The 13,626-nt window shown below is 48.3% G+C and overlaps 1 protein-coding gene across 4 annotated transcripts in view; it reads left to right on the top strand.

Annotated features, from left to right (window-relative positions):
- Positions 1-13,626, top strand: part of CFAP47 (cilia and flagella associated protein 47) — a 1,065,013-nt gene that overhangs the window by 907,815 nt on the left and 143,572 nt on the right. For all 4 annotated transcript variants that reach the window (XM_063953487.1, XM_063953488.1, XM_063953489.1 and 1 more), the window contains one exon: positions 12,292-12,450. In XM_063953487.1, the coding sequence (XP_063809557.1) occupies positions 12,292-12,450 (159 nt within the window). The remainder of the gene's footprint in view (positions 1-12,291; positions 12,451-13,626) is intronic.

Genomic DNA, 13,626 nt, shown 5'->3' with positions numbered 1-13,626 from the left:
CCCCAAACTTCCAACGCTACCATAATGGGAAAAAGCTACAGCAGCACCAGATCTCTTGTAAGACCCTCGCTATGCCAGTTTCCCGGCCAAGCTGCCGCACACCACGATCCCTCCAAAAAACAACCGAATCCAGAGGCACCTGCAGCATCGGTAAAAAGCTGCAAACTCTCGCTGTCAACGGCTGGCGCTTGCCATATGCTCACCCCGTTGAAATCCTCCAGGAACGAAGCCCAGACGGCCAAATCCCTTTTTAATTCAGAGGACAATCGAACGAAATGATGCGGCCTGGCACACCCCGCCGTTGCCCTTTCGAGCTTCCGGCAGAAAACTCTGCCCATCGGTATTACCCGACAAGCAAAGTTCAGCATGCCCAGCAAGGACTGCGCCTGCCGCAGCGTGACTTTACGCGAGCCATTGAAACGGCAAATAGTTTCGCGGAGCTTTAACACTTTGTCCTGGGGCAGGCGACACTCTCCCGCCATGGTGTCGATTTCAATCCCCAAAAATGATAGGCAGGAGTCCGGACCCTCCGTTTTGTCCCTGGCTACCGGGACACCGAAGTGGTAAAAAAGAGCCCGCGTGCTAAACAGCAAGTCGCCGCACCTTGTGTCATTAGCCGGACCCGCACACAGGAAATCATCGAGGTAATGTGCAACCCCGTGACCGCCTGACGCCGACTCCACGCACCAATGAAGAAAAGTGCTAAAGCGCTCGAAAAACGAGCATGAAACGGAACATCCCATCGGCAGACATTTGTCGATGAAATACTCCGCCCCAATCCGGAAACCCATAAAACGGAATGAGTCCGGATGCAATGGCAGTAATCTAAAAGCTGACTCAACATCAATCTTAGCCATGAGGGCCCCGCTCCCGTAGCCGCGGACCATCTCCAGCGCCTCGTCAAATGACTGATACACCACCGAGCAATAAGCCGGTGGTATTGCGTCGTTGACCGATGCCCCTGGCGGGTAAGAAAGATGCTGAATGAGCCGAAAAGCGCCTGGAGTCTTCTTTGGTACCACCCCGACCGGGGAGATGACCAAGTCATCCACCGGTGGTGACTTAAACGGCCCCTCCATCCTGCCCAACCTGACCTCCTTATCCACTTTCTCCCGTAACACCGTCGGCAAGGCTCGGGCAGACTGAAGGTTCCTGTGCGCGCGCACGGACACTTCGCTTGCAACAGGCAAGCGAAAACCGAACTTAAAACCGTCTAACAAAAATTTTGCATCCCTTTTATTAGGATACAGACCCAACCATTTACCCATCGTTTCCAACTTAACTGGCGTTGGAGCTCTGCTGAGCGGTCCCGCTCGCGGCCTGCTTAGGGTATGGTTGTTTCCCCCGATTTCCCTGTCGTCCCCCTTTGAAACAAGAGGAGGCTGGGTGGGTTCCACCACACTGCTGGCAAGAGTGACGAAAACGACACTGTTTGCCAAATGAACATGTTCCGCTGTTAAAAGCGAAGCATTTCCCTCGAGGGGCAGACCGCCCGGCCATGCGAACGGCCAATCCGCCCGTCTTGGCAAATCCCCCGTCCGCGCCCGTTCCCTGCGCTGATGACCCCCCGCGACGCCCACCTGCTCCCTGTTTCTGGGTTTCCTCCTCCCGCTGGGATGCCCGGGTCACTTTGAGCCAGACCTCCACGTCCTTGAACCCAAAATCCATGACCCGTAGCCCGTCCTGCTTCTCCCGAAACTCTTGGTCATATCGCCGCCATTCCGAGCCCGAGGATGTGCGCTGCATGTCGTGCACGAGATGAAGGTACCGGATGATATTCATGTGCTCTTCCGGCCTGTCCTCCAAATAGCAAGCCGCAAACACCCAGAAACCGGCCAGCCAGTTATCAAAAGACCGGAAGGCTTCTGCCCCCATGCCCTTCGTAGCGGCCGCCGTTTTGTAATCCTTCTTCATGGCCTTAGTCAAGCCGAATAAGTCCACAAAGTCACCCCTACGTATCTTCTTGCGGCAGCTGTCTCGCAGCCCCCGCATAACTGCGGTGTACTCGCAGCGTACTACCCCCGGCAGATCGCGCCGCTTCTTTGCCCTACGCTCCTCCTCACTAACTCGCCTGCGCCGCTTGCGCCTCTTCTGCTGTTTTGCTGCCCTTTTGGCAAATTTTTCGGCCTCCTTCCTTGCCCTAGCAGTACTATCAGCGTCGGACGCTTGCGACGCCAAAGAAGAGGAGGAGGAGGAGGACGAAGAGCTACGCGAACTCGAGCTCGCGGTGGAAATTGATATAGACTGTACCAACTCACCGGATGCCATCGACCTCTCCGACCCGGATTCTTCGTTTTCTTCAGTCCAATCATCGTCCACCACGAAATCTGCCAAATCCCTTTCACCTCGGCCCTCTGTGGAAGACAAAACAGAAGAGGGCCCGGCCCGCGCTTGCGGCGCACGCCGGGCACCCCGTGTGGAATGCGCAGTGACCGTGCGCCCTGCTGCTCCCGGTCTGACCCTAGCTCCAGCTCCGCCGCGGCGGCCCCCAGCTCTCGGCAGGCTCGTGCTACTCGCTGCGCCGCTGATGCCCTTCGGTTGCCAGACCCCCTGCGTCCCGCAGACTGGCCGAAATCCGCCATCGCCCTAGGGGAGGCCACTGCAGCTAACGGCCCCAGAGCCTCCACCACCGTGGCCAGCGCCGACGCTATGGCCCCAGGAGGATCCCGTGCGGCGCGACCCCCGGAAGCGCCGCCCGAAGGACGACCGGTCCTAGGATGGGCGCGAGCCCGCGCCCACCGACCGCCCGATGCGCCCCGGGGACCCTGCCCCTGATGCTCTAACCCGAAGGCAAGTGCCCCCCGGCCGGCCCAACCGCTCTCAAATTCCGATCCTTCGCCTTCCCTCTCCAGGGAAGCAGAAGAATCCCCTGGTCCTGGGGAGGACCCGCTGTCGTGCGCAGCGGCCCGTGCCGCGGCCCTGCGGCCGCTGACCCATTCCCTGTCTCCCCTCCTGCCGCGGGACCCGCTGCGTCCCGCGGTAGTCACGGGGACCTGCTGCCCCCCCCGCGCGTGCTCCCCCGCGTGTCACCTGACCCGCGGAGTGCGCACCTGCATGCTGCTCCCGGCCACCCCTTGTAGCTCCTGCTGTGCCCCCTTCTCCTATTGCCCTCTCCATGCGCCCAGCGCTGCCTACCCGAGGCATACGCTGCACCCCCCTAATGCGCTCACTCCCCCTGCCGGATTCCGGCATCCGGGGAGAAGAAGCGGGTGGCCTGTGTGAAGGTGGCGCCGCTGCGCGCGCACGTGTGCGGCCAGCGGCGTCCGGAGCGAGCGTGGGCGCGCGCGCACCTCGAGCGCGCGTCCCACGTCCTCCCGCCAACGGCCTCCCGCACTGTTCCTCCTCTTCGGCCGCCGCGCGAGGTTCCTGCATAGGCCCCGCGCGGCGACCGCCAGCTCCCTCACCCGTCCTCTCCGCCCGCCCGGCACGAACATTCGGCCGTGGCGAGGAAGGAGAGCTAGTGTCTGCCACTCCCGGGCGCCCCCCGCGGCGCGCACGCGCAGGCCCGCGGGCGCCCGACATGATCGCGGGCTCGGCGGCTCCCGGAGGGGACGGCCGCCGCCCGCCGGTCCTCGAGCGGCCCGAAGGGACCCCCGGTCCCCCACGCCGCCCTCGTCCGGCCGGAGTGCCCAACCCGGCACCCGGCGGCGAGCCCGCCCGGGCCCCGTCCGCGCTGCCTGCGGCCGCGTTTGGAGAGGCCCTAGGGGACGGAGCCCCGTCCCTCATGCCGCCCACTGCCGCCTCCGGGCCCGCTCGGCCGTCCGACCCACGGTACCGAGCCGGGGCCCTTAGCACGCGCTGGGGGCGACCAGACATGTCAGCAGACAAACAATACCAGGAGGGGAGAGGGAGTATTACAATAGTAAGGGGTTACTCTGGAGAGGAGAATCACCAAAGTGAGGGTCACTTTATGCACTATTCGCACAGCAAGAGTCTCCCAAGAAAACAAAATTTGCTTGCACTGCAGCACTCACCTAAAGCAAATCACCAAGAGACTTAAGATGGCCTCACCTTCCCTATATATAGCAAACCCTCCCCCTAAAGAAGGCTGTACTTTCCTCACAGCTAGGTCCACCCCTCCCCAGATGTTTAACTCTTTCCTCTCCTATACAGTCAATACTCTCTCCTTAGGAGTGAAGTATTATGTTTATTGCAGAAAACATTGCTATTGCGTTTAGATTTTCAACGCTTACAAATATGCAAACTTGATTGTTTATACATAAATGCCACAGTAACTATTGCACATTTGTAATTAATGTGCACCATTTATTTACAACTGATTTACAGTGATATAACAAATAATTATTCTCTTTAGGCTTATGATTTACAAGAAAGGGTTTATTTTAAAATACAGTGCAAGTTACATGTATGTGAAAGTGAACCCAATTAAACACAGTGTATACTGTACTTACAGTATGTATAAATGCAAATATAAGAAGTACAGGTTGAGTATCCCATATCCAAATATTCCGAAATACGTAATATTCCAAAATACGGAATTTTTGAGTGAGACTGAGATAGTGAAACCTTTGTTTTCTGATGGCTCAATGTACACAAACTTTGTTTAATACACAAAGTTATTAAAAATATTGTATTAAATGACCTTCAGGCGGTGTGTATAAGGTGTATATAAAACATAAATGAATTCTGTGAATGTACACACACTTTGTTTAATACACAAAGTTATTAAAAATATTGTATTAAATGACCTTCAGACTGTGTGTATAAGGTGTATATGAAACATAAATGAATTGTGTGAATGTACACACACTTTGTTTAATGCACAAAGTTATTAAAAATATTGGGTAAAATGACAATCAGGCTGTGTGTATAAGGTGTATATGAAACATAAATGCATTATGTGCTTAGACTTAGGTCCCATCGCTATGATATGTCACTATGGTATGCAATTATTCCAAAATATACGATATCCAAAATACTTCTGGTCCCAATCATTTTGGATAAGGGATACTCAGCCTGTAATATATATTTCAGTGTAATGCATAATGTGTGTGCACCAATTTGCCATCAAAAACTACATGGAACAAGAATAAAGAGAAGATGGGAAATAATAGTATTTTAAATACCTACCGACAAAATCCTTTTCTCATAGTCCGTAGAGGATACTGGGGTCCATTTTGTACCATGGGGTATCGACAGGTTCACTAGGAGCCTTGGGCACTTTAAGAATTTGATAGTGTGCGCTGGCTCCTCCCTCTATGCCCCTCCTACCAGACTCAGTCTAGGAAACTGTGCCCGTGGAGACGAACATACCTTGAGAGAAGGATTTAAAGGACAGTGGTGAGATTCGAACCAGCACACACAAAACAAGAGGAAAACCATGCTAGCCAAACTTGATGAGGAACAGCAAAAGCTGAACCAACATCAGTACTTAACAAGTAACAGTGCAGGAAAACACGAAGCACTAAGTGGGCGCCCAGTATCCTCTACGAACTATGAGAAAATTATTAATTAAAATCCTATTTTCACTTATATCATAGAGGATACTGGGGTCTATTTAGTTCCATGGGGATGTACCAAAGCTCCCAAACCGGGTGGGAGAGTGCTGAGGTTCCTGCAGAACTGATTAGCCTCTGAGGACCTTCAATTTGGTCAAAGTATCAAACTTGTAGAACTTAGCAAACATGTTTGAACCTGATCAAGTAGCTGCTCAGCAGAGCTGTAAAGCCAAGAAACCCCAGTCAGCCGCCAGGAAGAACCCACCGACCTAGTAGAGTGGGCCTGTACAGATTTTGGAACCGGCAAACCTGCTGTAGAATAAGCATGCTGGATAGTAAGCCTGATCCAGAGAGCAATAGACTTCTTTGAAGCAGGACACCCAATTTTATTGGGATCATAGAGAACAAACAGTGAATCTGATTTTCTGTGACGAGATGTCCCCTTCACGTACTGTAGATCTTCAAAACCCTCACAACATCCAAGGACTTTGAAGTAGCAGAGGTGTCGGTAACCACCGGAACCACAATATTTTGGTTGATATGAAATGCAGAACCCCACCATAGGAAGAAATTGCTGACAAGTTCTGAGTTCAACTCTATCTTCATGAAAAATCAAATAGGGGTTCTTTTGAGACAACGCCCCCAGTTCCGACACACGCCTTGCTGAAGCTAAGGCCAACAGTATGACGGTTTTCTGCGTAAAAAACTTCATGTCAACCTCCTGTAAATGCTCAAACCATTCTGATTGTTGAAACTGCAACACCATGTTGAGATCCCAAGGTGCCATGGGAGGCACAAAGGGTAGTTGGATGTGCAGAACACCCTTCAAGAATGTCTGAACCTCCGGGAGGGAAGCCAATTGTTTCTGGAAGAAAATAGACAAGGCTGAAATCTGGACTTTTATGGAGCCCAAGCGTAGGCCCACGTCCACCCCTTACTGCAGAAAAAAGGAGAAAACATCCCAGGTGAAATTCCACCACAGGAAATTCCGTTTTCACACCAAGAGATGTATTTTTTCCAAATACGGTGGTAATGTTTAGATGTTACCCACTTTCTGGCTTGGATCAAAGTTGGAATAACCCTGTCTGGGATCCATTTCTGGGCTAGAATTTGATGCCCAACTTCCATGCCATCAAATGTAGCCATGGTAAGTCTTGATTGACGAATGACCCTTGTTGTAGAAGATCCCCATGAAGAGATAGAGGCCACGGGTCCTTTAAGAGCATCACCAGTAGATCCGCTTACCAGGCCCTTCTTGGCCAGTCAGCAGCAAAGAGTATTGCTTGAATCTTTTCTCTTTAAATTCTTTTGAGAATTCTTGGGATCAATGGAAGTGGTGGAAACACGTACACCATCTGGTAAACCCATAGAGTCACCAGAGCGTCCACCGCCACAGCCTGTGGATCTCTCGACCTGGAACAATACTGCTTGAGCTTCTAGTTGAGACGAGAGGCCATCCTGTCGATTTGAGGAACCCCCCACCAATGTGTCAAGCACCCAAACACCTTCAGGTGAAGGCCCCACTCTCCTGGCTGGAGGTCGTGTCTGCTGAGCAAGTCTGCTTCCCAGTTGTCCACTCTCAGAATGAAGATTGCCGATAACGCCACAGTGTGTCTTTCTGCCCAGAAGAGAATCCTTGTTACCTCTGACATTGCTGCTCTGCTCTTCATTCCGCCCTGTTGGTTTATGTACTTTACTGCCATCACATTGTCCGACTGAACCTGAATGGCTTGATCTTGAAGAAGATGTAATGCCTGTAGAAGGGTGTTGTATATGGCCCTTAGTTCTAAAATCTTGATTGCGAGAATGGTTTCCTGACTTGATCATTTTCTTTGGAACTGTTCCCCTTGGGTGACTGCTCCCCAACCTCTGAGGCTTGCATCTGTGGTTAGCGGAATCCAATTTGGAGTCCCGAACCTTCGGCCCTCTGTCAGGTGAGAAGTCTGAAGCCACCACAGAAGAGAAATCCTGGCTCTTGGCGACAGACGTATCTTCTGGTGCATGTGGTGACACGATCTGGACCATTTGTCCAGCAGATCCATCTGGAAGGGCCTTGCGTGAAACTTTCCGTACTGCAGTGCCTCGTAAGCGGCTACCATCTTCCGCAGAAGGCGAATGCATAGATGCACCGATATCCGGGTTGGTTTCAGAACATCCCGCACCAATTACTGGATTACCAAAGCCATTTCCAATGGAAGGAATACCTTCTGTACCTCCGTATCTAGTATCATCCCCAGGAACAGAAGCCTCCGTGTTGGTTTCAGGTGAGATTTTGGTAGGTTCAGAATCCACTCATGATCCCAGAGTAGACGAGTTGAGAGGGCAGTGTTGTCCAACAATCTCTTCCTGGATGGTGCCTTTATCAGCAGATCGTCCAGGTATGGAATTATTTTCACTCCCTGTTTGCGGAGGAGAAACATCATCTATGCCATTACCTTGGTGAACACCCTCGGTGCCGTGGAGAGGCCAAATGGCAGGGCATGGAACTGGTAGTGACAGTCCTGTAATGCAAACCTTGGATAAGCCTGATGAAGCGGCCAGATAGGAATATGAAGGTACGCATCCTTGATATCCAGAAACACCAGGAATTCCCCTTCCTCCAGACCTGAGATCACCACTCTCAGAGACTCCATCTTGAATTTGAACACCCATAAGTACGGGTTCAGTGATTTGAGGTTTAAAATGGGTCTTACCGAACCGTCTGGCTTTGGTACCACAAACAGGTTGGAATAATAACCTTTGTTGCGCATATGAGGTGGAACTGGAACAATGACCAGAGTCTGTACCAGTTTTTGAATTGCTTCCTGTAAAGTCATACTTGCTTCCTGAGAAGCTGGTAAGCCTGATTTGAAGAATCTGTGAGGTGGGATGTCCTGAAACTCCAGCCTGTACCCCTGGGTGATATGATCTTTGACCCAGGGATCCTGGCATGATGTTGCCCATATATGACTGAAATCTCTTAATCGGGATCCCACCTGCCTGTCTTCCAGGCATTGTGGTCCACCATCATGCTGCAGGCTTTGAGGAAACAGAACCTGAGTTCTGGTCCTGTGAACCTGCAGTTGCTGGTTTTCTGGGTTTACCTCTATTGCCTCTGGAGGCTGTAGAAGAACCTCTGGTTTTATTTTTAAATTTGGCTGTCCGAAAGGACTGCAAAGTTGGAGCCGCGTAGGTCTACCTAACTGGGGGGGGGGTTGGGTTCTGCGGAAGGAAGATATGTACCTGTCATAGCCTTGGATATCCACATATCCAGTTCATCTCCAAATATGGCCTCACCTGTGAATGGTAGGCTTTCCACGCCCTTCCTGGAATATGCATCCGCAGTCCACTGGTGTAGCCATAAGCCCCTGCGTGCTGACACTGCCATGGCAGTGGTGCATGCATTAAGCAAGCCTATTTCTTTTATGTCCTCCACCATAAAATTTTCAGAGACCTGTATATGTTGAAGGAGTAAAACTACCTCCCCCTTGGATAAGGAATCTAATCCCTCAATTAGGTTACCTGACCATTTTGCAATGGCCCTAGTGATCCATGCATAAGCAATAGTGGGTGTTTGGGCCACCCCACCTGCTGTATATACAGATGTGAGTGTGGTCTTAATCTTGCAGTCAGCCATGTCCTTTAAGGAGGCTGCCCCAGGGACAATTAAGATTATCGTACGTGATAACCTAGATACCGATGTATCAACAATCAGTGGATTTTCCCATTTCTTCCTATCATCCTGAGGAAAAGCGAGGATGTGAATAAGATTTTAGGGATCTGAAATTTCTTATCAGGATTAACCCAAGTCTCTTCAAATAGGGAATTCAGCTCTTTTGATGCAGGAAAAGTAGCAGAGGATTTATTTTTTACATTAAAAGAAGATTCCTCATCCTCCTCTGTCACCTTATCAGGAATGTGCAGGATGTCTCTAATAGCTTCTATCAGGACCTGTATTCATTGTAACAGAGCAGAATCCCCCCCCTCCTGAGTCCACCTCACCCTCCTCCCCATCTGATACGTCATCATCAGTGTCAGCCTACAGGATGTGGGCCAGTGTAAGCTTTTGCGGACAAGTGGTAGGGGTCTGAGACGTCGGTATGGGAACTGAATCTCTATTCATCAGGTTCAGCCACAGACTGCCTTAAGTATTGCGTCTCTCTTTCATTATGGGATCATTTATTCAAAATATTTGAGATCATCCCTTTAAGGGAATCCAACCGTGCTGGTTCGACCCACTAGCCTGAGAATGTGTACTATCCTGAGTACACTGTAGTGATCCCCCTGAGGAAGAAAGACACTCTGCCGTGCATGAAACACAGTCCTTGCCTGACATTGTAAATGTGAAGCACACACACACACACGAAAGGTTAAAACACAGTTAGCCGACACAGAGCCCTTCCAGGGAGACACAGAGTATATATGAGCCAGCCACACCGCACCCTTAGTGCTAATGCCAAGCTTAGCTGGGTCGCAGAGTAAGTACCCTGAAATGGGCTTAGTACTCTAATAATGCTCCCCCCCTTACTATGATCCCCTGGTACCGCTGAGGTAAGCTGGAGTCCTTCTGTAGAAGCTGCGCTTCCCTGCCAGTCTGTCTGTGTAGAACTGCAGAGGAAAAATTGCGCTGGTGAGCCGCTGAAGCCACTCATAGTGAAGCCCCTCCCCCTTAATGGCGCGTGGTCTTCCCGGTTTTATTTTAAACTGACTGAGGTGTTTTAGATGCCTAAACAGTGGGATATAGCCCCTATAAGCATATTTACCAGTGTGGGTATTATATAGGATGACTCAGCTCACCCCTCATAGCGGTGCAGCCTGCGCTGATCTGAGCCTGTAGACGCAGCCTGCTACTCAGCGCTGCACTCTGTACCCTTATGCCACCATAATAGCCGGCGACCCGCTAACCGGGACGCAGACATAACACTCACCACTCTTCTTTCTTCTGGCTCTGTTAGGGGTGGCGGCATGCTGCGGGAATGTACTCTCGCCGTGGTGGGGCTTGCGAATGGTTCCCTCAGGAGCTCAATGTGCGGTCAGCGGGGAACAGGACCATTAACCCTATAGGAGGTTGGGCCATTCCCCACTCAAGTCCCATGAAGCAGGCAGACTGGTGCCAACCAGTCCTGCCTGAAAATAACAAATAGAAAATAAATTCAGAAAACTCTTCAGAAGCTTCCCTAAGCGTGACCGACTCCTCCAGGAACATTTTCTAAACTGAGTCTGGTAGGAGGGGCATAGAGGGAGAAGCCAGTTCACACTATCAAATTCTTAAAGTGCCCAAGGCTCCTAGTGGACCCGTCTATACCCCATGGTACTAAATGGACCCCAGTATCCTCTAGGACGTAAGAGAAAGTACATTGCATTAAGCTCTGCCTTTAAAAACCTCAATTGTTTTGTTAGGTGCCCTCTTGGACTTGCCGGAAGGCCTGAATAATGTGTTGGGGAACTAAATAAAACAGGAATTCAAGGTTGTGAGGTGCTTAATACAAACAAGGGAACACATGTTACGCTATTACACTGTTTTCAGCTCATCAACAGAGCCTATCTCCTGGCAAGAGTGACTTTGTAAATTCTTGTAAAAAAATTATATCTGCATTAAAAATGTGGAATGTGATAAATATGCCCCAAATGTGAAAATCAATATACCAATTTAGATCATTTAATTTTTACACTTAAACATACTGTTGCAATGAATTTAAAGTATTTATAGCTATAACTACAATGCAAATGTTTGTACATACAGTATGAGAGTTTTAACCCAACACTAAGGCTCGGGTATCTGTCTGGGTTTCTTGCGGATAGGTTTTGACCAACAGGTTTGACTTTTGACCATTAATTTTTTTTAAATTTTGCTTTATAAAAAATAAAAATAGTAATGTAAGAAAAAAATTGGAGTAACCACGGCAGTATAACCTACAACATAATTTAGTATTTTTTAGAATCGGAACCAAATTCTTTTCTCTTGCATGTTTTGCAGTTACAAACAAGAAGCTATTAGAAGTTGCTTTATATTTGCAGTGCACATTTAGGAAAGGTCATCAATCTCTTGGAGCTGTTATTATAGGTTGTTTTTCATCGTTTGACATTTCTAATTGTTGAGTGACCTATAAGATATTAAAATGAAAGTGTAAGGGCATTCGGATTAGAATGAAGCAGACATGTACTGCAGTCATTAGAGAGCATGGTTTAGCTACTTTTAAATCTATTTAACACATATACAGGGTTGGACTGGCCCACAGGGGAACCGGGGAAACCACCGGTGGGCCCTACTGCCTGTGGGCCCTCCTCCTCCTCTAGGGATCAAGTTCCAGACTATCCTTGTGCACTGGATTTATGCATTGTACATATGTTACACACACAGAACATGTAATGGTTAGCCAAACCACAGAACATGTAATGGTTAGCCAAACCTCTGTGGTGGCTGGCCACGCCCCCACTGGAACCTGGCATCCCTTTAAGCGCCGGCCCCTACAGTGGGCCCTTCATGCCCCAGTCCGACACTGCACATATATGCATTTTACATGTAAAATGTGTCCATGTGTATGCCACCAATGTGCTTAACAATGGATGTTTTTAATGTTGGGGAGAAGACCGGTCATTTCTAATTTATTGTGACAAAGAAATTACCATCATTAGGCTTTCTATTAGAAGTCTGGATAGAAATATCTTGTTTAGAAGAAATGTTTGATCAGTGAAGTGAGGTGTGGACTAAGTTATCATTTATTGTTTAGCCATAAACTTTTAACCGTAACTTTGTTTAGCTCAGAAAGTTGTTCCGTTACCAGTAGACATTTTATCTATTTAACTTCAAACATTAGTTATCATTTAGAAATAAAATTAATTGTTTTTTCAGCTGTTGTGAGTTGCAAAGCACGAAGTCGGACTGAAGAGAGAGTAGAAGTGTTATTAACTGGAGTTGTTCCTGGCCAGACTGCCATGGCAAGATCAAGTAATGATGTCAAATTGGTGGAAAAGACTGCTCACATACAAGAGGAAGTTCAAGTCAGCAATGGTACAGTTCTTACACACTGCTTGATTATTTGTAACTGTAGGGGAGATGTATGAAGCAGTGAGAAGTGTGGAAACGTGAGACAGTGGAGAAGTTGCCCATGACAACCAATCAGCTGCTACCTATAATTAGAATGCACTTCATAAATGTTATCTGAAAATTGATTGGTTGCCATGGGCAATCACCACTGTCTCACGTCTCCACTCTTTTCACTGCTTCATACATCTTCCCTTCTGTATTCTATGTACTAATACAAATCAGTTCAATAGTTTACAATATGGATACTTAAATTAAGAAAAAAGTATATAAAACTATGAACTGTGACAGTGTTGCAGTATGTTAACTTATAGAGGAAAACATTTATTTTCTTAAATAAAAAATTGTGAAAGTAGACCACATAACTTAAAGGAAGCGCTTTCCAATTTAAGCATAGAAAACCTGAGTCATATTCTGGAGAAGAGACCACCAAAAATGGGCAAAGTGATTAGGAAAATACAAAGAAGCAAGTTCAGTATTTCTACTTTAATAAATATTGGGCCATCTCTAAATTTATGGCCCATGCAGTATAATCTTAAACCTTTTATTGGTATGTTTATCTATTATATAAATGAAACAGATGTAACTGATCACAGATTATTAATTATGCAGTCATTGTTTATGCTATCTCTACTGATTAAGGTTTATCAGGTTTCTATAATACCTGGGAAAAAGCAGGGCCAAAACTAGGATTTTTGTCACCTGGGGCTAGGCAGTAATTTGAACTCCTCAATTCAAATTATGACACTCAGTAGTGCAACCGTATTCACATTACACTGCACAGTAGTATGCCTTATTAACATTATGCCACACAGAAGTGCCCCTTATTTACGTACATTACGTCACACAGTAGCATCCGTTATTCACGTTACACCACACAGCAGTACCCCTTATACACATTATACCACAGAGTAAAGCCCTTATTCACATTATGCCACACAGTAGTATCCCTTATATATGTTAATGCCCCACAATAGTAATGCACCTTACACACATAATGCCACACAGTAGTAGTGCTCTTATATAATTAAACTAGCACACTGTTTAGAAAGTGATTTCATGAAGTTACACCACAGCAACTGGTGCAGTACTCACGCTGCACCAATAAACACAAACCCACTATATATAATGTATTGTAATTTG

Source organism: Pseudophryne corroboree, chromosome 2, assembly GCF_028390025.1.
Source record: "Pseudophryne corroboree isolate aPseCor3 chromosome 2, aPseCor3.hap2, whole genome shotgun sequence".
NCBI lineage: Eukaryota > Metazoa > Chordata > Amphibia > Anura > Myobatrachidae > Pseudophryne > Pseudophryne corroboree.
Note: the sequence above shows the minus strand (reverse complement) of the source record. Positions and strands in the feature narration are given on the sequence as shown.